We start from the raw sequence: 23368 nt of genomic DNA, 5'->3' as shown, positions 1-23368 counted from the left end.
AGGTTCGAGATTTGGTGTCGATTCATCATCCTGTGATTCTGGGCAAATCACTTAATCTCTCCGTGCCCACCAACAAAAAAAATGACATTGTCTTTGTGTATTGTAACTGGCGCTCATGTAAAGCGCTCCAATACCTTCGGGTCGAGTTAGTGCTATATAAATCTGAAAAAAGTGGACCCTAGTTTGGGAAACAAAAGATGTACATTTTTTTTTTAAACTGCGTTTATCGGTGTAGCCCTCGCCGACACTACAATATCCTAATGACCACGAAAACTGCAGAATAAAAAAACTACAACTAACATGAGTAAATACAATAAAAGATCTCGGAAATAAAGAAAACGTTTCTGTATTAATGGAACGGTGTCTACATGTCTTGGGAGCACACAGCTAGGACACTGAGCTCGGATCACCCTCAGAACAGTTATTGGCACCGCAGAAAGAGATCAGACCTGACCATACAGTTCACTTCTCTCCTGCCCCTCGGTTTACCTTAAGGTATTTTTTTATTACGTTGCCAGGAGCACGCGAACAGACACTGACACTATTTCCATTTCTGTGAGAAAATACCGCAAGTCGTCAGTAGGGGGCGACACAGGCCTCCCATTCATGAAAAACTCGAGCGCTTCACCTGGTGGAGAGCCCTGTGTTGTGAAAAATGTATGTTTTCACTCGCGCTGGGACTTATGTGGCGGACTCCCAGCTTTGGTGGACCGTGGACCGTTTCCTGGGCTCACGGAAGCACCGCGGAAGAGTCGCGGGGAAGCAGAGGCGATGCCCAGAGTGTAAAGCAGCCGCGTGGGGAAAGTGTAGGAAGCCCGTGAAGCCTCCTTAGAAGCAAACTTCTATAGCACCAGCCCCGCCCCTTTACACGCACCTCCCCCACTGGCACCGGGGCGTGTGCTGTCTGCTCGTGCAAAGGCTGGCACGAAGACCTAAGGAACGCCCTCTCTGCTCAGAAACACAGTTTTCAGCAGCACAGCCCTGTAGCACTTTCCTCGGCAAGACGAGTATGCAGAAGCCCCGATGCTCTCTCCTGTGGCTCCGATAGACAGATCTGGAGAGCCCAGGCTCGTGGCACTCTCGCTTGCAGCGTGCGCGCGCGCACGTGCAGTGGGGGCAGAACCCACCCATTGGCACCCACTCCGCGGTGCATGCACCCGCAGGGCACTGGAGAAGAGTGGCACTCACACTCCTTGCACTCAGCAGGCAGACTTAAGTGTCACCCTGCACTACGTGGTGCTTGCGCAGAGAGCAGCGCAGCCCCTCGGCACGTGCACAAGCTGTGGGGATAGATAGAGTCCTGTAGCAGTCCAGTGGTGCATATGCACAGTCTGGGAACAGTGACCCCTGACGCCTCCCCCTTACATGCACAGATGCTGTGGGACCAGGTACCCGTCTGGCACTCTCCTCTGACACAAGCACGCAGACTGGCACCATGAACCCACAACAGTAGCGCCCCTCTGCGGGCCCACCCACGTTTGCATGCACACCGGATATGGAGCAAACACTTGGAGCATCCTAATAGGGCAAATGTTGCCCATCAAAGCACCCCGTGCACACACACTGTATAATCAGGACCCAATGAGACATTTTATGTGCACAGTGGAATACATGTAAACTGACTTGCATCAGAGCCCCGTGTACGCAGATTTGCACGCACACAGGGTCTGGGATCGGGGACTTGGGGCACCCTACCAGGGCACGTGAAGACAGACTGTCAGCAGAGCCCCGTGGCACCCCCATTCCCGTCTGCTGGCACACCGGGTGTGGGATAGGGAACTCGAGGCACCATACACTGTGAGCAGAGCCCTGTGGCGCCCCCATTCCTCTTTTCAGGCACACAGAGTCTGGGATCAGGGACTTGGGGCACCCTACCAGGGCAAGTGAAGACAGACTGTCAGCAGAGCCCCGTGGCGCCCCCATTCCCGTCTCCAGCCACACCGGGTGTGGGATCAGGGACGTGGGGCACCCTCCCAGGGCACATGTACACAGACTGGCAGCAGTCGGAGCCCCGTGGCGCCCTCCCCCTCGCCAGCACGCAGTCTCAGGCTACTCGCAAGCAGAGCTCTCGGAAACCCGAGCCGCTGTTTGCGCAACACAATCCCTTTTTTTTTTCTAAAGCGACAGGGTGTCTAGACGGCCATGTGACCGGGCCGCGCCACTGCGCACTGGAGACTGAGAGCAGAGCCGGGGGCTGCCAGCCAGGGACAGGGCTGGGGGAGCGTGGAGACAGAGAGGCCAGGGGGGCGGGAGAGACGGGAGGAGGAGGGGGAGGGAGGGCCGAGAGCTGGCAGGGGGAGGAGAGTCAGAAGCAGCGAGGAGGCGCGGAGCGCACTAAGTAACATCCACCTCACTGGAGGCACAGCTCTGAGCCGACGAGCAGCGCGAGTGGACGCCAGAGAGAGCCGTGCCAGGGCCCGCGTGTTCCAGCAGCAGCCACACAGCGCCTGGAAGGCCCTCTCGCACCCCACGTCCACGCCAGGATCATGTGCACCGGGAGCCCGACCGCGGGGGGCATGTGACGCCCCGGATTGCCGTGCAGCCACTTTTATTTTCTTTGCAACATTGCTTCTTCCCCTGGGTGCCCCCCTCTGGCCCCATGTTGAACCCTGCGCCCTTCTGGACTCCCAGCCGGGGATATTTGGTGGGATGCTGCCTGCTTCTGCCCTGAGGATTTGTACACAGCGTGGGCCTGCGCTCCGGACTTAGGTGGCTTTTTATTATTTTTATTTTTGTGCTGTTTGGTGTCGTGCGTTTTCTGTGACTAGCAGCAGCCGAGAGAGGTGGACGCAGCCTCAGCCCCGTGGGGCGCACAGGGATGCCCTGCCCGCCCGGAGGCAGGCGGTAGAGGCTGGATCCAGGGGGACCCCCTGCCCGCCCGAGGAGGGTGAACGTGCTGCCCGGGGAGCCCCGCGTGGAGGTGGCCGCCGCCGGAGGAGCCCCGGCCCTGGAGGTGACCGGATCCCCGGGGGCCCCTGCGCGCCCGGAGACTGGCGCATGTCGGAGAGCGCCTGGGCCGCCCGCATCGCCCCCCGCTCGGCGCCCTCTCGGGGGGCGGCTGCTGTTGGCTGTGCCCCGCCGGCCTCGGAGCCCGGATCCTTCATGGTTTGCGGACGGCATGCTCGCCTGGTAGCCGCCGGGGAAGCCTCAGCTTGCCGTCCCGCATGTTCAGGACCAAACGATCGGTGCTGGTCCGGCGTCTCTGGAAGAGCCGAGCGCCCGGCGGCGGGGAGGGCGCGGAGGCCGAGGCCCGGGACACGCACGCGCACCCCGGCGGAGCCGGCACCGGCACCGGGGGCTGCTGCATGGGCAAGGCGGCCAAGATCGCCCGGGCCGCGCCGGGCCCCCCGGAGGCGGAGCTGAAGGCGCTGAAGAGGCTGAAGGAGCGGCAGCTGGAGGCGCTGCTGCAGGCCGTGGAGTCCCGCGGGGGCGCCCGGACCGCCTGCCTGCTGCTGCCCGCCGAGGCCCGGCCGCAGGCCGCCCTGCCGCTGCTGCTCTGCCGCCTCTTCCGATGGCCCGACCTCAGGCATTCCTGCGAGCTGAAGCGGCTCAGCGGCTGCGAGAGCCACGGCAAGGCTGAGCCCGAGCTGGTGTGCTGCAACCCGCACCACCTCAGCCGGCTCTGCGAGCTAGGTAAGGAAGGGGCTGGGGACGCCCTGCACGCTACCACCTCCTGCACACTGGGTACTACCACCTTAGCCGCCCCCTGCACACTCCACACCACTGCCACAAGTCCTGGGCGCTGGGTAAGGAAGGGGCTGGGGACGCCCTGCACGCTACCACCTCCTGCACACTGGATACTACCACCTTAGCCGCCCCCTGCACACTTCACACCACTGCCACAAGTCCTGGGCGCTGGGTAAGGAAGGGGCTGCGCCGCCTGCACACTACCACCTCAGCCGCCCCTGCACATTGCCTCAAGTCCTGCGCGTGGCGTGTGCACCAAAATCTCCTCCTGCACACTGGGCACTGCCACCAGCGGCGTGCACCACCTCAGCCGCCCCCTGTACACTCCACACCACTGCCACAAGTCCTGGGAGCTCGGTAAGGAAGGGGCTGCAACGCCTGCACACTCACCTCCTGCTTACAGGGTACTACCACCTCAGCCGCCCCTGCACATTGCCACAAGATCAGCGCACGTCGTGTGCACCACACTCTCCTCCTGCACACTGGACACTAACACCAGCGGCGTGCACCACCTCAGCTGCCCCCTGTACACTCTGCACCCCTGCCCCTAATCCTGCGAGCTAGGCGAGCGGCTGCACGCGGCGTGTACATCACACTCTCCTCTTGCACACGGGGCACTTACCTCAGCGGCATACGCCGCCCCCCTGCACATTGCCACAAGTCCTGCGACACCCCTACCACAAATCGTGCGTGGTAGGCAAGGGGCTGCTCCGTCTGCACACATAGCACTACCACCTCAGCCGCCCCCTGCACACAATGCACATTGCCACTAGTCCTACGACCTAGGTATGGGGCAGCGCGCGGCGCATGCAACACGCTCGGCTTCTGCACACGGGGCACTAACGCCAGCGGCATGCAGCACCTCAGCCGCCCCCTGCACACTCTACACCCCTGCCACTAGTCCTGCGAGCTAGGTAAGGGGCAGCGCGCGGCGTGTGTACATGTGGCATGCCGTGGTACTCACTAACCTCCTGTACCAGGAACTCCAACTCCAGCAGCATGCATCACCCCAGTCACTCCTTGCACACTTTAAGTATTTCACACACGGTGTACATGTGCATAATAACATTCTAATAAGAGGCGCCTGCAACTGGTTCTGCGAAGTAGGTGAGTGCTTGCACACTGTGTGTACACCTGGTATGTCATGCCAGAGTCCAGCCTCGTAGCGCACTAAACACTAGCCATCCCTCAACAATACTACAGCTGTCTATGCGGGGCAGTTAAAACCATGCACTTACGCACATGCAGGTTGTAATACTTTCCACAAACCGTCATCATGCACAGGAACACTACCCCTCTGCACAGGTCCAACATGGAAACATTTGACAGTGCACACCGCCACCCGACCTTTCCATCATGTGTGCACACGTCCACCATGTGTGCAAACGTCCAATAAGTGTCCCCTCCTGCTCACCCCAGCTGTTCCCAATTCTCAGGCTTTACAGTGTTACCCATCACTCGGTGCCACTTCAGCTAGAACGAAGTACACGACCATAGTGCTTAGCAACCACCCCCCTACCCACCGAGCTGGCCTTCCCCGCACAACCCCCTCTACCCCAGGCCTTGCATACATTCCAGTGGATGCAAGGGACCTGCTTACTACCTTCGACTCCCATGCATTCCGAGTAACTACTGTCTGGGAATTCCGTGCATGCCATGTAACACAAGGGGCCTAGCTACAGGTAAATACCTGTACAGGGGCCCTATATAGTATCTGGGGTCTTCTCCTGCATTCAGTGTACTTACTACAAGGGAGCTACTTACTTTGCAAGACTACACTAACATTCCAGTGAGCCTCTGCTATCTGGGGTTTCACTCAAAGCGCCTAAATACTGTCCTGTGCTTCCTTGCATTACTGGCAGCACTAGAAACATTGTTCAAAGGGGGCACCCTAGCTCCCTGAAACTAAAGCTCCTATGCCCCGCCAAAGGCGTATATGGTGCGAGCGAGGGCTCTTCGCCTACACTCCCTCTCCACCAAGGGCTTCTTACATTTCAGCTTTTGTACCGGGCCATCTACAATCTGACACTTCCTTACATTCCTGGTAACACAGGGGTGCAACTGCCACCTGAGACTCCCATGCATTCCAGGTTACACACGGGGTCATCTGAGACTTTTTTACATTCCAGTTAAAACAGGGGGCCATCTACCCTAGGGCTTCCTTATGTTCCAGGTTATGTAGGGGGGGGGGGGCATCTGCTATCTGAGACATCCTTGCATTCCAGGTAACACAGGGGGCTATCTACCACCTAGGACTTCCTTATATCCTTATATTCCAGGTTATGTAGGGGGCCATCTGCTTTCTGAGACTTCCTTACATTCCAGGTAACACAGGGTGGTATCTACCACCTAAGACTTGTCTACATTCCATAGAACACAAGGCACGTGCAGACTGGCAGGCCCTCCTTACCTCCCAGACAGCTCAAGGATGTTCTATACATATAGAAGACATCTGCACACTGCCAGCGTTGCACATTAACCCTTGATTCCTTGAAAGGCCAAGTGCCATTTGACGCCATGTTCACTTCCGTTTTAAGCGCCGAGGAGACTCTTGGCACCCTCGCGCCACTGTAACATGTATCTGCCACGAGACACCGGGGTGCTAAGTAGCGCATTATGCGCCCTACCTGAAGCATGATGGCCCGGCCGCCTCCCATGCTCCAGGGGCGCCGTGCTTTCTCACAGGTTGACCTGGGCACAGAAAACACTGCTCCGTTCACCTATGCACACACGGATCCAGCATGCTCCGATGTGTACTGGGGCTGTGCACAGCTGCTGCAGTGCTTTGGAATCTCACATCTATTGCACTGGCATGCATAAGCACATCTATTGCACATCTTCTTTACTTGTCTGTATGGTCATTGGTCACATCTCCAGCACTGGTCAGTATAGTCACATCTCTTGCACTAGTGTGTTTACCCTGTACAGCGGAAGTGACGTTGGGTGTACCCACCATTTAAACGCACATACATTACCTTTGCATACCGCTTTAATGGTGCTTTTAGTTAAACACATCTTTCTAGCAGTCGGTTCACCCATATCCGTACTGCATCGCTTTCATAAACACCCGCACCCCCTGAAACGGAATGCTGGTAACCAAGGTTACCATCTGACTTGCAAACAAAGACAGTCGAACTTCACGTGACACCGGGCAGCACCACTGCATGTGTGATCGCATTGCTTGTCCCACCATACTCACATAAATACCCATTGCATGCCCATGCGGGCACTAAGCTCCCGGTAACTGCCCGCTCCTGTTAATCTTATGTGTGCACCCGCTTGTGGTCTATTTCAATAGTGCAATGTCAATACACAACTCCTTTCATTCTTTGGCAGCCTAGGGCTGACCCCTCTAAGTTTGCAGACAGTGCAGAGCTGTCGCCATTGGGAGTATCTGAGAGAAATAGCAGAGCTCTGTTCAGGCTGTAGTGTCAGCTCGTTTCCATTGGGCAGGGGGGTTAGAAGAAAGAAAACAAGGAAGTTGGAATATCGACATTGAAGTACTTAAAAAGAATTGCGACCTCTGTCCTAAAGTTGGAGAGTTAGTATCTGTAATTAAGTTGTCTTTTGTAAATATGTACTGCGTTCCCTGTTGACCAGTTACAAATGGTTTCAACTGATTCCCATAGCTTCCCTTCTGAACACCTACCCACCTGCATGTTAAAAAAAATTGTAACTCTGAAGCTTATTTGCATCGGCTAGCGGTGTGTATTGTTTAGGGCTGGCATTTCTGTTTTTTAATGCATAAGAACTATGTATAATTTCGCTGGGTGCAAGTTGAGAGTCCTAAACACTCATATTCGTATCCCAAAATGAAAATATTTCTTCCCAATGTGTAATTTGCTTATAAGGAGGCATTTTGTATTTTGACTTACATCAGAAATGGAACTCGGTATGACTGACATGTTTGGTGTTGGGGGCCTATGCATTTTATAATCACTTTACCTTTAAATGCAGCTATACACTATCTCAGTCCCTAAAAGCGCTTCCTTTGGGTGGCGGTGGGGGGCAGGGGTGCGGGCACCAGCGCCCTCTCTCGGGCAGGGGGCTAGCGCCTCTCCCCGCCCGGCCAGCCGGCCCCCTCTGTGCGCTCGGCTCGCACAGGACTATTATCAGCCTGTCTGCATCGGGGGTGCTTTCCAGGGCTGGAGTGTGTGTGAGCCGCGCCAGGGAGGCCCGCTCGGCAGCAGATAGCAGAGAGCCTGGCGCCAGGCGGCCCCCTTTGTTTATCTGACTGCGACTTATCAAGGCGATCGCCGCCTGGCTGCCCGGCCTCCAACCCCCAGCGCTAAGACAAACAGCTCGCCTCCAAAGAATGCCCCTGTTATCACAGCCTCCTATCGCGCGCTCCCATGGCTCGGCCTCAACCTCTCTCCCTCTTTTTCTCTCGTTGCAGAGTCCCCTCCTCCTCCTTACTCCAGATACCCCATGGACTTTTTAAAACCAACTGGTAAGTGCACTTTATTTTCATTTTTATTCGGTTTGACTTCTCTTAATTCATGTTTGTCTTAGTTTGGAAGTCCCTGTGGAAGAAATAAATGTGGCTCTGCTAACTTTTTTCTCCACAGTTTTATTGTTTTACTTTTGGGGGTCTTGTTCATGCTTGGCTGTGGTTTTGTGGCGATTTATGCCCCTTCGATGGCACTAATAATGCATGCGGCTTTGGGCGTTTATGTTTTAGCTCTGTTTAGCAGTATATTGAGGCCATCTGCTCCATTCATTAAGCGGCTTTTGGTGGCGGTGCCGAATTTACTCTGTCTGTGTGCTGTCTCGCCTATTCAGGTTTCTGACATCTTTTCTTAGAACACTAAGCACCAAAATAAACATTTTAGGTCATGCGTATTTCAGAAGAGGCAAGTTCTGTACAGCAAATGCTCCTCTCCTTGACTAAAAAGAGCCTCTCAGGTTCAGACAGCACCCGTTCTCTTGAGAGGATCTCTCATTCAGTGCTGTTTCGATTTTCACTTTGCATTCTGGGACTTGTAGTTTTAATTTCCCATTATGGATTGTATGACAACGATCAAAGCAAAGGGTACGGAACTGTGTACCCCTGCTATGAAACAACTTAAGGGGGGTCTGCAAACTGCCCACCCCCCCAAAAAAAATACTCTAGGAGTTTGCTTTGCAAACGTGTGACGTTATTGCATACATTAATGTTTTTTTGTTCCGGGGTAGTGCTGCGAGGCGTCCTGTCCTCTCCGCCGGTTAAAATTCCCAGGAAGTCGCTCTGATTAGATCTATATGAATGGATGAGACAAGAATGCTATTCACACTGTGTGAATCAGGCTTTCCGCCTCCCTAAAGTCACTATAAAGTTCTGACCCGGGTTTCGGCACTTTCCCTGTACAATGTCGCCCCCTCCTCCCCCTTTCCCTCCCGGCTTGTAATTGCTTGGAGGGCTGCCAGGGCAGGAGCCCATGGCGGCTGGCACCGGCTCTTCTGCAGTTGTCTGTGTATATAAACTCCTGGCCGGCAGCCAGCGTGCCCCTGACCGGGCAGGGCAGCAGTGGCCCGGTGGAAGCCTGGCTGGATACCCGGGCTTCGGGAGGCAGCGAGACTGCTGTGAGTTACTCCATATCCCTGTCTGAAGATAAATTGATCGGGGTATCGATCGTGTCAGAGGTCTCTTCTGTGATTGAGTTTTAACGCCAGTCAACCAGTCATTTAACCGAATCTATGGCCTGGAATTATGAAATAAAAAAAAGGCTGGTGGCCTAAAATGTTTCCCTTCTTTGTTAACTGAAATAAATAAAAAGTCGTGCACGTTCAGATGGGGCTCAAACCTTCAGCTGAGGTAGTTTTACTCCCCACCCTCCCCAGAGAGTGCTGTATAACTACAAGCATTTTCTTCCTGTCCAACCTTTTCCCTGGAGCCGAGAAATGCCTGCTGTAGATAAGGATGCGCGGCAGGCGGCTGCCGCCGCTCTTCAAACAGACCGGCCTCTGCCCCTGGCTGCCGCTTTCTGCAAAGTGAACCTGGGCGCTTTGTGCCAGGAAGCGGCTTGAGCGTCTGATCGATGGAGCCAGCGCAGACTGCTGCCCGTGTATACAATTGTTCCATGCCAAAGTTTAACATTCGTTTTACTTCATTAATTACAATTTAGATGTCTAGAAAACCACTGTTTCCCAAGCCAATGTCGAACTTCACATTGGCATTTCCAAACGCACGGGTTACTAATTATGTTCTCACTGGGAGGATGTCATTGTTCTGCATGTGTCGCTGCAGCAGTGCCTTGAACCCACTGAGCTACCTTGCCGCAATATCCATAGGTCTGCATTGGCCGCCTTGATAGATGAAGGGATGCATTTATTCATTAGCCGGTGTTGACAGAAGGCGGCGAAAATGTGTGTCAACATCGAAGCCACAAAACATGACTTAGCCATTTTGAAAGGAAGAGTGCTTTGGATCAGCCAATGGGATGTGGTTAATGCGGCCAATCGGAAACTCGAACACAACTGGCTGCTGGCTGGAGGATAAGAAAAGGCCTTGCTAATGATTGGGACTACCTCAAATGGCTTGGCAATGCACAGTGGGGACACGTAGCTGTAGTTAAGCAGTGTGTCTGCTCTTGATCTCAGAGGAAGGCATAAAAATAACTTTTTATTTAGTGATTCATGCTGGCGGAACCATGCCAGGTTTCCAACCTAACTACTAAGTAAATTACTTAAATGTACCTTAATTGCATGCAATTGTATCTTATGTGGGTATCCTCCATGTATGACCTATATCTAGTCATCTTGGACCCACGTGACATGGCATTTTGAGGGCTTCTTAAAAAATACACGTTAATGTTATAAAGACCTTCAGTCAAACTTGAAGGAAGACTTCTTTTGCTAGTATTTGTTGTTTTGTCAGTGGTTGGTTGCATGTGGTACTAGAGAGTTTGCTCCGTGTTAAATCTGCAGGGTGGACTGAGTGTGAAAGGAGTATGCATGTTGCTCAGCCAGAGTAAAGTTCGCCCTGTGCATGCATTACCAGCCAGCTCGGTGTCTTGTGATGCAATGCTGGGCACGTGGGATCAGCCTCCCTGGGCCTTGGTTGCGGTCCCACAGCCATGCCTTTCATTCTCACGGCTTTCCCATTGGACTTTAATTCACAGTGTGTTGGTTTTGTTTACCCAGTGTTACTAGGTGAGAGCCAGACAGGCCAATTTACAATGTAAAGTAGAAAACGATAACCTGTTCAGCAGGTGGTTGTAGGCACAGCCTTTGGAGCACCTTATGCTGGGGTTGGTAATCCCACAGCCGAAAAAGGTGGTCTGGCGTGACCTTGCCATGCCTTGCAAGAGTCTGTCTTGGGTTCTACGGATCCCAAACATCAAGGGATGATGGTGCGGTCGTTGCCTTTTGCCTAGGTTTGCGCTATAGAAATAACATACGTATTATATTGCTGAGCAGAGAGCATTGCGCATCATATTTCGATGGGTGTACAAAACTCTGAAATCTCTTTAAAAAACTCACTGTTCATTCAAATGTTGCAAAAATTGGATATTTTCATATCTAAATGTGTGTATAAGCATAGAATCTGTTTTAGGGATGTGTGTGTACACAATCTTTGCTGTAAATCGATCTGTTCCCAACACAGTTGGGTCCGTGCTATAGGAAACTTAAGATAAACTTGCAGAATCGTTGCTTGCATTCCATTTCTATGGTCTAGCCTTTTCACCCTCCCTACTTGGCACAACAGAGCCATTCCCCATGGCCCATCAGCATATTCCTGCTAGACATGCAGTATAGCTCATCTCCCCGTTTTGCCAGCCCCTTCTGGTCTATGGTTCAGGGCTATGTCCTCTGCCAAAGAATTGTTGCCTCCTACTGGTCAGAAGTGTCACTGAGTTTCCCTCACCCTTGAAGCAGCCAACCTATACACTTGCTGCTGTCATACCCTGCAAATCCTGCTCCTGCCATCACACCCCTGCCCGTCTCTGGTGCAGCAGAATTTGGTAACCGAGCCTTCTATTTGAGGGAAATGAGTTCACGTGTTGATTCTCTGTCGCCATGGAAATACTTACTTTGTCATAAATTTGACAAATTTTATTTTTTCAAAAATCTCTTGGGATGTCCGTTGTCGAGATCCAAACCTAACCTCTCCCCCCCCCCCCAAAAAAATATCTTCCATCCAGACCGTTGACCATGATTACTTTATAGAATAATAGGCTTTGTGATATATTTTCGGAGTGCAAACGCATTTTTAGAGGTGACAGGCTGGAAATTGAAAGTTCGACCTGGCAGGAGGCCAAGCAAAACTTTGCTGCAGGATTTCTACAGCGGAGAGTTTTAAGGCAGAAAGGCCCTGGAAATACCAGCGTAGTTTATTCAAACAACTGCAGGTCAAACTAGACGTTTTTTTTTGTTCATTGGTATAAGTGGTGATGCTGAGTTCCATGTACCTTGCCGCACTAAACCTTTTGTTAATCTCTCATTTGACCACTTCCTTTTTTTTTTTTTTGTTAAAGAAAAAAGAAAAGTTCTTGCTGTAGTTGGCCAATATAGACTCTAAGTCACAAAATGGCTGTAGATGGATTTTGATATTGATCACTAACCTATCCCTTAATAAAAAATACTGAAATGCCTACTTTGACCTCCCTAAAAAAATAACTGACATGAAGCTGTTGAGTTTTCCATGGGTTTGTGTATCCAAAAACCCACATGCCAGCATCTAGATTGAGTAGAAACCAGGTGAAAACACTAGGAGACATTAATTTGTATAATAACAAATTGTGAATAACAGGTTGTGAGTGTTCACAATGACAGCTCGAGAATTGTAGAGGTTTTACACGCTTGAACAAGATCTCCGTTTGAAATTCTGGATTTCTCGGTGACATTTTTTTAATGGTGTACTACTATTTATAGATGGATAGATGGAGCTGTTCTGCCTTCTTTAGGGGTGGGGGGGGGGGGGGGCGGGCGAGCGAGGGTCCTTTCTTAGAAAGCGAGAGGCACGCACGCTCCGTCACGCACGCTCGCGCGTCGCTGTCAGGGACCCAAGGAGGAAGACGAGGGTGGGAAGAGGAAGAGGCCCGTTTCTGGACGGAGACCGTTACAGGGTGGAAACAATGGTCCAGCCAATCGCGAGTAGGAAGTCGTCCACGTAATTAGAACGCTCGGTGACGCACCCACGTCAGACGCAGCCAAGGGTTAAACAAACGCATTCTTTGGACGGCGCGAGCGCTGCAAGGCATCTCCGAAAGTGGGCTGCGTACAGTATTTCTCAAGTAACTCCGCTTCCTGTCTCCCCTATTGTTTGCGGCTTGATGAAGTGCATCCTGCCCGACTGTATATTCCTGCTTTGAGTTAGCCTGCTCGCCCCCGATGAGAGAGATTACCGCGAGAGGAGGGGGGGGGGGGGCACCGGGGGCTGCAAGGGCAGGGCGCAGACAGACTGTAAAGTAAAGTCCACATTTGTAAAGCGCACAATCACCCGTAAGGGTCTCTAGGCGCTGGGGGGCCGTCGGGAAGATTAAGCGAGCTATTGCCCAGAGTCACATGGTGCTGGGTTAACCTGCCGCCGGAGCCGGGGATCGAACCATGGTCCCCAGATTCCAGCGTCAGTCGCCCTGGCCGCGGCGCCACACCTCTCAGTGGGCCTCAGTTACTCGAGTACCTCTGGCGTCTCCGCCCCCAGGCCATGTAGGCAATCTTATAATTTTAACTGAGCCTTGTGTGTGTTGTTTGTTTATTTATCCCTGGTCGTTAGCAGACATTTAGACATATTTTAGCAATCATTTACTGTTCGATGATTTAACAATTATAAATATAAAAATACGTGAGACACCATCATCAACTCCTGAATACTATTCGTAACTGTATAAATCAAAGCCTTGAAACAGTGAAGATAATTAGCTCATAAGTGGATTAGGAGTAGTGCCATATAAAATGTGTTGGAAATACTCAGTAGCTTTGGCTAGTACTGTTGTAGGTCCTAGGTTTAAACCCTAGCCTCCGTCCATAGCTTTAGATTGTGTGGTTCTGGGCAAATTACTTCACCATTCTGTGCCTAAAACATGTGAATTGTAATTGTGTAACTCCCACTTGATGTACGTTAACACGATAGTCTCCCAGCACCCCAACTAATGCAGACTAAACCGTTTCTCGCTAAATAGGGTTGGGCAATATAAATGTAATTCCGTACACGTGCCCCATAAACAACTCAATTTTTGGGGCACAAGGAGGGATGTATTTATCAATTTGTGTTTTCAGGTGGTTCTAATTCTGAGATCTGAACCCACTTACATGCACTTAGTAAACGAAACTTCTTCAAACTGAACTATTTAGACTTTCAAAGGTGCTTCAAACTAATTGAGAGGTTACAACTGAAGAATATCTGCGCTAGTTACCCAATTCAATTGGACTGTGCCCTACCCCCTCATCTGTCTAGATTTCTACTATTATCCTCGGTACTCCGAAGTAACGAAAAGGCGATAGACAGGCCTCTTAAAACGTCCAAATACACATCTCACTAAACTGGAATTTCTAAGATTTGTGTAGCCAGCATTTCTTGGCTTTAAACCGATGAGCAAGGCAATTGATCCAAATGGAGCACGTGCTGTATAAATGCCCTCTACTTTAATTTTTAACTCACAGAAAGAAGTACTGCTGAGTTGGAAACCCGCTTTAATAACTCTTTCATATTAAAGGGTGCCCTTATATTAGGAATGGCCTTGGTGGTATGTTGTTTTAATAGCCCAGGCTATGCTTTAGCTTCAATCTCATTAAATAGATCCGCACATTTTCTCTTTAGAAATGGCCGCATAGTAGGAATTCTGTACCTCTTGTTCTGGCGGAACTCTGTCTTTTACCTGTTGCAAAAAGCCACCAGCACTATTTCTGAGAGATAGTATGTAACACAGTTTTAATTATTGATCGCTTGTTACACACTTTAACAGTTGAAAACAACATTGATTTAAAAGGTGCCAGAGAAATATTGATTTGAAAGGTTTCAGATAACAATTGAATTGAGTGATTCTAGATGACTTTGTTATCTTATGATTCTTTGTGGTTAATTGGCATTTTCAACCCCGTTAATCGATTGAATGTAAAATGAATAGTGGGTACAGAGGTACAGCTTGCATGCGCATGAAGCCTGCAATCCTGCATACAAGTTTATTTTTTGTGCTTAAAACATTGTTAACATTGTTATGCCTTGGTTTAATCTGCATCTCTTACTTTTTCCTGTTGCAGACCCTCCCGACTGTGTGCCTTCCTCCACTGAAACAGGGGGAACAAATTATCTGGCCCCTGAGGGGCTTTCAGGTACGATGAAAAATCTAATTTTAGTTCCCAGTTCCTCTGCGTTGCTTGTGAAAATGAAATGGCGTGAGATAATGTGGTGGATGCGAGCGCTGTAGTCCTACAAGTTCATGGTCTAGAACAGTAACATGTCACGCCGTGGCTTTTGAGTGCGAGATGGGAGATTGACCTCAGGGTTTCATCCAGCACTCTTCATCCACTGGTCAGCTGTGGTGTCAATCACATTTTGCTTCGCCCACAAGAGCATGGGTTGAGGGGTCAGCCCACTTCATCCATGACTTGCCTGAGTGGTGAAGGCATTCTCCTTTTGCACAGTGTGCATATCCACTCAAGGAGTGGTTCCCTTAAGTACTCTGAACCCTGTTGTTTTTTGTTGCTGCCATTTTAAATGCAGCACCATCATTGTTTAGTTTTGTCGGTTGTACTGATTCCTCTGCAAGTAGGCGCGCAGGCAGCTGTCTGGTGATGAGAAGCAAGCTGTACTGTAAACAGCAAAGTTCTGGCTCCTACCCTAGTTTGCACACCTGAGTGTTTCGAAATGTGGCTTTTGTTAGTGAAAAGAATGGCTATAAGTAATAAAGGTTTTGCTACTTTAGTTCATTACTTCATAAGGTAGAGGCTTTTGAAGTCTCAAACATGCAAAAACAACAGTTGATGGACAGAATGCAGAACAATGTCATACATTCACCCCAGTACAGAGATCTGGACCTAAATCCATCGTTTTTTTGCTCACCATGTCATTCCAGTTGGAACCCAGTCATATGCAAATCAGTCTTGACCCTGTGCCTCATGGGAACAGTCCAGCCCGAACTGCCAAGCCAGGTCCTCCCTGGACTGGAAACAAGCATCCTAGGACCGGTTTCGGGGTTTCACCCCTCTTCAGCCAGGATAGCTTGACTCCAGTGGCATGGAGAGCATGACACTCATGTCTGAGCACACCCGTCCCAGGGTGACAAATGGAAAAACAACAGTTGAGGGACAGAATGCAGAACAAACACATTCTCAACCCTGTTGTTTTTTGTTGCTGCCATTTCAAATGCAGCACCATGATTGTGTTGAGTTTTGTCGGTTGTACTGGTTCCTCTGCAAGTAGGCGAGCAGGCAGCTGTCAGAGGTGATGAGAAGCAAGCTGTACTGTAAACAGTGAAGTTCTGGCTCCTACCCTAGTTGGCACACCTGAGTTTTTCGAAATGTGGCTTTTGTTAGTGAAAAGGAGGGCTATAAGTAATAAAGGTTTTGCTACTTTGGTTAATAAGGCAGAGGCTTTTGAAATCTCAAGCATGTATACACACATGGTGCTAGCATGTATTGGTCAGTGGGATTATTTTGATAAAAAGTATGGTCCCTTCTGTGGACTCTGCATAATGAGATCCAGCAGTCCTCATTGGATCAGATTTTACTCATCTGCCTAGTAGATTGTTATTGGAGGTTGCCCAGAAGAATAGAAGTAAGGAGAAGAACCAGGAAGTTACAGTGTTAAAAAGCCAGGTCTCCGGGAGTTTCTCAGGATCCAGTTGCTTCTTCAGTGTACTGAACCGCAACGTTGTTATTTTCCATTTCCGGAGTAGTGGCATGGATTCGTTTGAGCCTGTGTGCTGTTATGGCTCAGTTTGTAGGAATTGATGTTGAGTGTTGGCTTGTTACTTGACCAGTGCTTCTTGTGTGATGGTAATTGCCCAAGACTTAGTTTCGCCATCAGACTCTGACCCTCAGCGAAAGAGATGCTGAAAGGTGAAAATAATTGGGATGGGAAAGATGAGAAAGCGAGAAAAGGAGGCTGGGAGTGGTGAAAAACAAAACAGCCATAGTATTTGGCGAGTTTATTATTTTTATTTTTTTAGAAAAACCTGCGACCCGCATGTACTTTTTTTCCGGGTTAAGCTGTGTTAGGAAGCAGCCGTGTCTTTTCTACCGTGTGGTGGTGCTGCAGGGCGCCTGGCCCCGTTTCCCCCTTGGTTCCCACCCCATGCCCCGCTCTCCCGCTCGGGGAGTGTCTGCGGTGTGGGTGTCTTCGAGCGAGCATTGTTTGTTATTCTTGCACACAATTTATGCCCTGCCTGTGTTACTTGAGAGGGGAGTATGGTGTTTGTTTAACGACCCTAATGAGAATTTTAAGCATGAAAATAAGGCCAGCTCGGGGGCTCCCTTCCCCCTTGGCTCTCCGAGGCCGTGGGTCTGAGCGGGGAGGGGTGGGGGGATCAACACGGAGTCCTCGGAGCGCTGCAAGCGGGTGGATGGGGGTCGTGCCCGAGGGGGGGCGAGGGGGTGGAGGGAGGGTGGAGGTGCGCAAGCGTTATGGTTTTTAGCCCAAGCCTTTGCAGGGTGGCGTTAAAGGAATACCACATTAAATGAGCCAAGGAAGTACTTGCATTTGAAAGGGTATTTTTTTTCTCGGAAGGTCCATATTATTGATAACATCTCGCCTGTCTGGGTCTGCCAGCGGAGGAAGGGGGGGGGTGGGGGCCTGGCGGCAGGAAATAACACGGGCCGCCCTGTGGATGCTTTCTCACTGAGGGCCCGTGTTGGGCTGCCTCCAAGTCTGCAGCACGGGAGAAAGATTGAAAAAACTATGGGCGGGTGGTTTTTTCAGGATAGAACTGCATTTCTAGCACCTATGACTTCTTACTGGCGATACAGTAGTCCTGGTTTTGTGGGGATTGGGGTTGAATTAGACCCCCCTGACGCGTAGTGCTTTTTGAAAATATGAACTCATAGGGGATTATTGATCATTGTTTGCTCAGCATTGTTAAAATTTGAAATACAAAAAAAGAAATTTTAAGTTTTCGCTTATTCATTTTGTGTTGATCAAGTCTTGCAGTGGATGCAAACAGTCAAGAAACACGTTACTGTGAATATAATATATGAGACTAAAATAGTGGTGACTCCACCCCAAGATGCTCCGGAGGGTGATGGGGCGTGGCGTATTTTATTGTCCATGCCAGTGCAAAAAATGGGAGAATCACCCGAAGCCGCTGTTTCTCCCCCATCTTTACTCCCTTTGAAACTGTTAATGTAAGAAGGAAGCACTTAAAACGTGTTCTAGAGCTGAGTTTACGAACTCAGGCTGATAATGAAAGTAAATCGACAGAAAGTCCGTGTCAAAAATACATACAGATGTCCGGTTCTTCGCAAAATCTTAAAAGTGAACACATTGCCAGCATTTTTCTCCCGGGAAGGTGGTAACCCTAAGCCTGGCACTGCAGCGAGGCGAAGCATGGACATGGTATGCCACAGACTGGTATTATGGATGCCCCAGTCAGGTAAAGGGTCATGGCCTGATGTAGTCCAGGAAGAGGCTGTCCTTTCCGTGATTTGAGAAGGTTGTGATATGGGAATCCTGTCCACCAGAGGGACATAACAAGGTGATTAAAACTCGGTTGGAAATCCGAGCAGCAATGTTTTTGGATGCCACCTCCTCTGTGTGGCATCCAGTGGTTTGATGAAGTGCCAGCAGCACCGTTTGTCTATCATATAGAGGTTTGATAACAGAGCAGCACCACCATCTGTGTCTAGTATCCAGTGGTTTGATAAGTGGCACCCACTGCTCCTGCTTACAGTATACAGTGGTTTGATATCGATGCCAGCACCTACTGCCGTGTCTGGTGTACAGTGGTCCGATAAGAGCCTGCAGCAGCTTCTGCTTGTAGTATATAATTGTTTGATATCCGTGCAAGCACCTACCTTTGGGTCTAGTGTACGGTGGTTTGATAACACAGCTGGCAGCGTATTCTGCTTCAGATTTACAATGGTTCAATAACCGTGCCAGCAGCACCTTCAGTGTACACAGTGCATAGGTTTGATAACAGAGCCAGCAGCATCTTCTGCTTACAGAATGGTTTGACAGCCGGATCAGCAGCACCTTTGTATATAGTACACGTGTGGCTCGATAAGAGCTAGCAGCACCGTCTGTGTCTAGTATATAGAGGTTTGATAACACCCAACAGCACCTTCAGTGTATACAATCTAGAGGTTTGACAGCAGAGGCAGCAGCTGCTTCTGTGTATAGAACATGATGGTTTCAGAACGGCGCCACCTGCGCCGCCGGTATATATAGTATACAGCGGTGTGATAACAGAGCCAGCTGCACCTCCTGTGTCTAGTAATAGAGTGGTTCGAGGCAGTGTGTGTGGACAAGACCGGTTTGATAACCGCGCCGGGAGTAGCCTCGATTTGTTGTGACAGCAGCCCCCCACCGTGTGTGTCACCAGTACCGCTCACTGTGTGATATTTGTGGTACAGCACCGTCATTTTTGCTGCAGGCACTAAATACGCGAGAGGTTGTCTTGTCCCCTGAATGCATGCGAGAGGTTGTGTAACAGAAGCCCTCCCTCTGGTTGTTTGTGGCAGTGTCTTACTGAATGACGGGTGTGTAAGAGAAGTGTGCCACCATCCACCCCAGCATCCTTCACATCCCAGGGTACTGAGCAGCTTTCAGATTCCGGGGTTCCTCGCACTGAGCTCCACTAGCCTGCCCCACCTACCGCAGGGCCCTGGCACCCGCCATCCACCCCAGCATCCTTCACATCCCAGGGTGCTGAGCAGCTTTCAGATTCCAGGCTTCCTCGCACTCAGCACCACTAGCCTGCCCCAGCAGTCTCCACCTACCGCAGGGCCCTGGCACCCGCCATCCACCCCAGCATCCTTCACATCCCAGGGTGCTGAGCAGCTTTCAGATTCCAGGCTTCCTCGCACTCAGCTCCACTAGCCTGCCCCACCTACCGCAGGGCCCTGGCACCCGCCATCCACCCCAGCATCCTTCACATCCCAGGGTGCTGAGCAGCTTTCAGATTCCAGGCTTCCTCGCACTCAGCTCCACTAGCCTGCCCCACCTACCGCAGGGCCCTGGCACCCGCCATCCACCCCAGCATCCTTCACATCCCAGGGTGCTGAGCAGCTTTCAGATTCCAGGCTTACTCGCACTCAGCTCCACTAGCCTGCCCCAGCAGTCTCCACCTACCGCAGGGCCCTGGTACCCGCCATCCACCCCCAGCATCCATCACATAGGGTACTGAGCAGCTTTCAGATTCCGGGGTTCCTCGCACTAGCCTGCCCCAGCAGTCTCCACATACCGCAGGCTCTGGCACTGCGCTCCCGCCAGTCCGCCCCTCCCAGCCTGCACATACAGGGGGCCCTCGCAGCCGCCAGATCCCGGGGTGCCCTCGCACTGCGCAGCCTCCCCCTCGCCTGCCTCCGCTTGTTTTCCTTCCTGGCCCCGGCTCGCTGCAGTGAGCCAGCTTCATGAATGGGGCTCAGTTCAGGGTGGCAGGAAGGTCGGGAGGCTGGAGCCAGGGCTTGATTCCTTTGGCAATGGAAGAGAAAAAATGTGAAAACTTAATCCCTCGGGAGGCCCCTCACAAAAGAACTGGTTCCTCCTGAAATGCACAGAGGTGACCTTCCATTCAGCCGCGCTGCCCTTTCATGTCATGTGTGGGGGCTTTTATAGAAAGGCGGGGGCGGCCAGACTGTTGCCAGTGAACCCCTCGGCTCAACCAGAACTAGGGGTGGTCTGGTCTGTCCGGCAGGGAGGAATTTTGGTGACACGTTTCTGGGACCGACGGGGCTGGGGGGCAGTGTCAGTCGCATGCCGGGCTCTAACCACGTGTTACTATTTGGTGTAGGCTGCACCTCATAAATGTTGGGCAACGTTAGGGGAGGGGTGAGATGCTTATCTTTTTCAACAAGCATGCTCTGAAAAACCTGAACGCTAGGGGACGACCTCGCCTACAGAAGTTGCAGACACCAACCAGGAGACTACTTCAATGAGAACATGGCTCTATGGTCTTAATTTGTATTGTTCACGCAGCATGGGGACTCCTCAAACAAGGACAAAAAATGCTAAACTGTGTGCACACACATTCTGCCCTTCCGTTCCCATAGTTGAAAGCATACCATAAAATCTGCAGGTTACCCATAGGTCTCAGGTGAAGAACCCCGGCCCCCAGGCTGCATGCTTTTTGTGCTGGAGTACAGCATTTGCCTCCCACAAACAAACATGTTAGTTCACGTTGGAGCCATCTTCGTTACAAAGCCTCGAAGTCCGGCGGATTGACGTCTCAGCACCGGCGTGGAATGCTTCCCCTGCCTTTGATCCGGGCTGGTATCTGTGTCAGCCACAAAGAAGCATCTTCTTAAGCTAACGCCTGGTGGGAGAAACTCCATTTTGCTTGGGTGCAATTTGATACCCATCACCGGCTCTGTCGAGGAGGGACGTTTTTTTTTTTTCTTTTTTCTTTTCCTTTCCTCTGTACAAAAAAAAAGTCTATGTCTGTAGAGCTCGGAAAAAAATGCCCCGAGTAAACATAATCCAAGAAAACAATTGGGAAATAGCCGTCTGCTGAATTGTTTGCTATAGAGGAAGCTAGTCCCCTCTGCCATTGGTGATGTTTGCATTAACAACATTTATGCGTGTTCACTACATTCACGTTGTACTTTTTGTGTTTCTAGTTTAGTTTGGATATTCTTCCTGAGTTGCTATTAATGTAGGTTTAGAAGGTCTGGATCCATGGCAAATTTTCGAGATAGCCATAGGAATTAGATTCGCATACAGTACCCTCACGGGTATGTAGCACACTTTACAAATATTGATTGATTAATACAGTAAAACTCATTGGAACACATTTTCCCAGCCAGAGGATATCCTAGAAACGCTGCCTCGGAACCCTAGACCCATGCTGGACAAACCTTTGCAACAGAATTGCTAGGCTTCACTCAGGATGGGATTCAAGCTTCAATCCATCTGAGTGGGGATGAGCACGGGGAACTCTGAGCTGCCTAAGCATGAACAACATTACAATTAGAGTTTCATTATTTTAATCTTAGAGTTCCTGTGGTTTGTGGCTCTATCAGCCGCTCTTTGGATTGATCACCTGTATCCTTGCTTGCTTTTTGTTGGATCACTATTTGATATGAAACTCATTACCATAAGATCACAGTCCGATTATTCATCTTGTATCATTTTGGAAACATCTGAAAACGAATCTGTTTAGTAGTTCTTAAATTTACATTTGTCTTAATTCTGTTGGTTGCTTGGATCAGTTCCAGGGAGCCGTCTGCTTAATTGTCACACATCACAGAAAATAAATAAATGAATTGGTTTTACAACTCTGTGTGGGCTCTATGAAGTTGGGTGATGTTTTTACGTTGGACACCTTGTTTCAAGGTACTAACCACAACTCTATAAAGGGGCAGCTTACTGGGTCCCTAATTTTGAGGATGGTTTAAAGTTGTGTGTATCAGGCCTTTCTCTGGCACAGTCACCCCCTTTACAGGCTGAGTGGCTTTTTCAAGGCACTTTTTTTAAAGTGTTAGGAAGAATGTGTGACAAGGCAACAAATAGGGGGGGGGGGAGTTGTATTTCCTGACAAATCATATCTAAGCCCTAAGTGTTGCAAGGAGCTGCCTCCCTAAATGAAGAATGATGGGGTTTTACGCTGTTCTTGGAAATCTTAGGTTGAACATGTTGCTTGTTGGGGCTTCTAAGGGATAGAATTCTACTTAATAGTTTTCACTTATTTTATTGGCATAACTCTTTGGGGTTAGGCAGGGGGTTTATCTCACCAAGCCTCCTAGTATTTCTTCTTATTCCATGTGTTGTAGGTACTCCAGGTCAGAGCTCCACCCTTTTGTTATTAAACCATGTCTCCAAGCATCAAACATGCTGCTGCCTGAAACTAATGATATATTCTTAATGGAGCCAGCCAACAGTATACCTGTAAATACAGATTACTAATACTTGAGTTCGCTAAAGCAAACCTTCTGTGCTCGCAACTATGTAAAATGTAACTGGTGTAACGGAAAAGATGCTACATTCTTACTGGTCTTAAGCACTCCAGAACAAGCTGTAGATGGCCTTATGCTGATACAAACCACTGCCTCCTGGAAGTCCTGCCATGTTATGTCACTTGTACTATATAGAGTCTGAGGAAGGCCCATATCCTTCCTCCAGCCCACCAGTATCTTCTCCAGTCCCTCCCTGGGCATTCAATATTTGCTCGAGCGACCCCCACCATCATTCCCTTTAGAAGCCTAGTTTTGACCCCATTGCTCTTCCAAGCATTTGTATGTATCAGGATATTCCGTATTGAACAAATGGTTTGGGGCGACCTCAGACTAAACAAGTAGTCGTCCACCCAAAAAGTGGTTTGAGCAAAGGTCCAGCACGCTCGCCCCTTTTGTTTCTTATGTAAGTCTGTCCCTTCTGACTTGCAGGAATCATTTATTTCTGGGGTTTCATCACTTTACAAAAAATATAATTTTTTCTAGGCCTACTTTGATTGCCGATATTTAACCATTGTCCAGTTCCTACCCACAAGTAAAACCATAAGAATGGCGATAGCTCCGCTATGGCTAAAGTTTTCTTTGAGGATCCTAAGAACATAATCTAGGAGATACATAATATTTGTCCTTCTCCCTTTTTGAGAATGTTCCTGTT

At 50.2% G+C, this 23368-nt stretch overlaps 1 protein-coding gene across 1 annotated transcript in view; it reads left to right on the top strand.

The window, feature by feature from the left end:
* The first annotated feature begins 1884 nt into the window (after positions 1-1884).
* SMAD7 (SMAD family member 7) overlaps positions 1885-23368 on the top strand; it is a 45257-nt gene continuing 23773 nt past the window's right edge. Inside the window, exons 1-3 of the mRNA XM_078674784.1 lie at positions 1885-3633; positions 8084-8137; positions 14869-14940. Of these exons, the coding sequence (XP_078530910.1) occupies positions 3165-3633; positions 8084-8137; positions 14869-14940 (595 nt within the window). The 5' untranslated portion in view covers positions 1885-3164. The remainder of the gene's footprint in view (positions 3634-8083; positions 8138-14868; positions 14941-23368) is intronic.

The sequence above is a fragment of the Lissotriton helveticus genome, chromosome 2_1, assembly GCF_964261635.1.
Source record: "Lissotriton helveticus chromosome 2_1, aLisHel1.1, whole genome shotgun sequence".
Classification (NCBI taxonomy): domain Eukaryota; kingdom Metazoa; phylum Chordata; class Amphibia; order Caudata; family Salamandridae; genus Lissotriton; species Lissotriton helveticus.
Note: the sequence above shows the minus strand (reverse complement) of the source record. Positions and strands in the feature narration are given on the sequence as shown.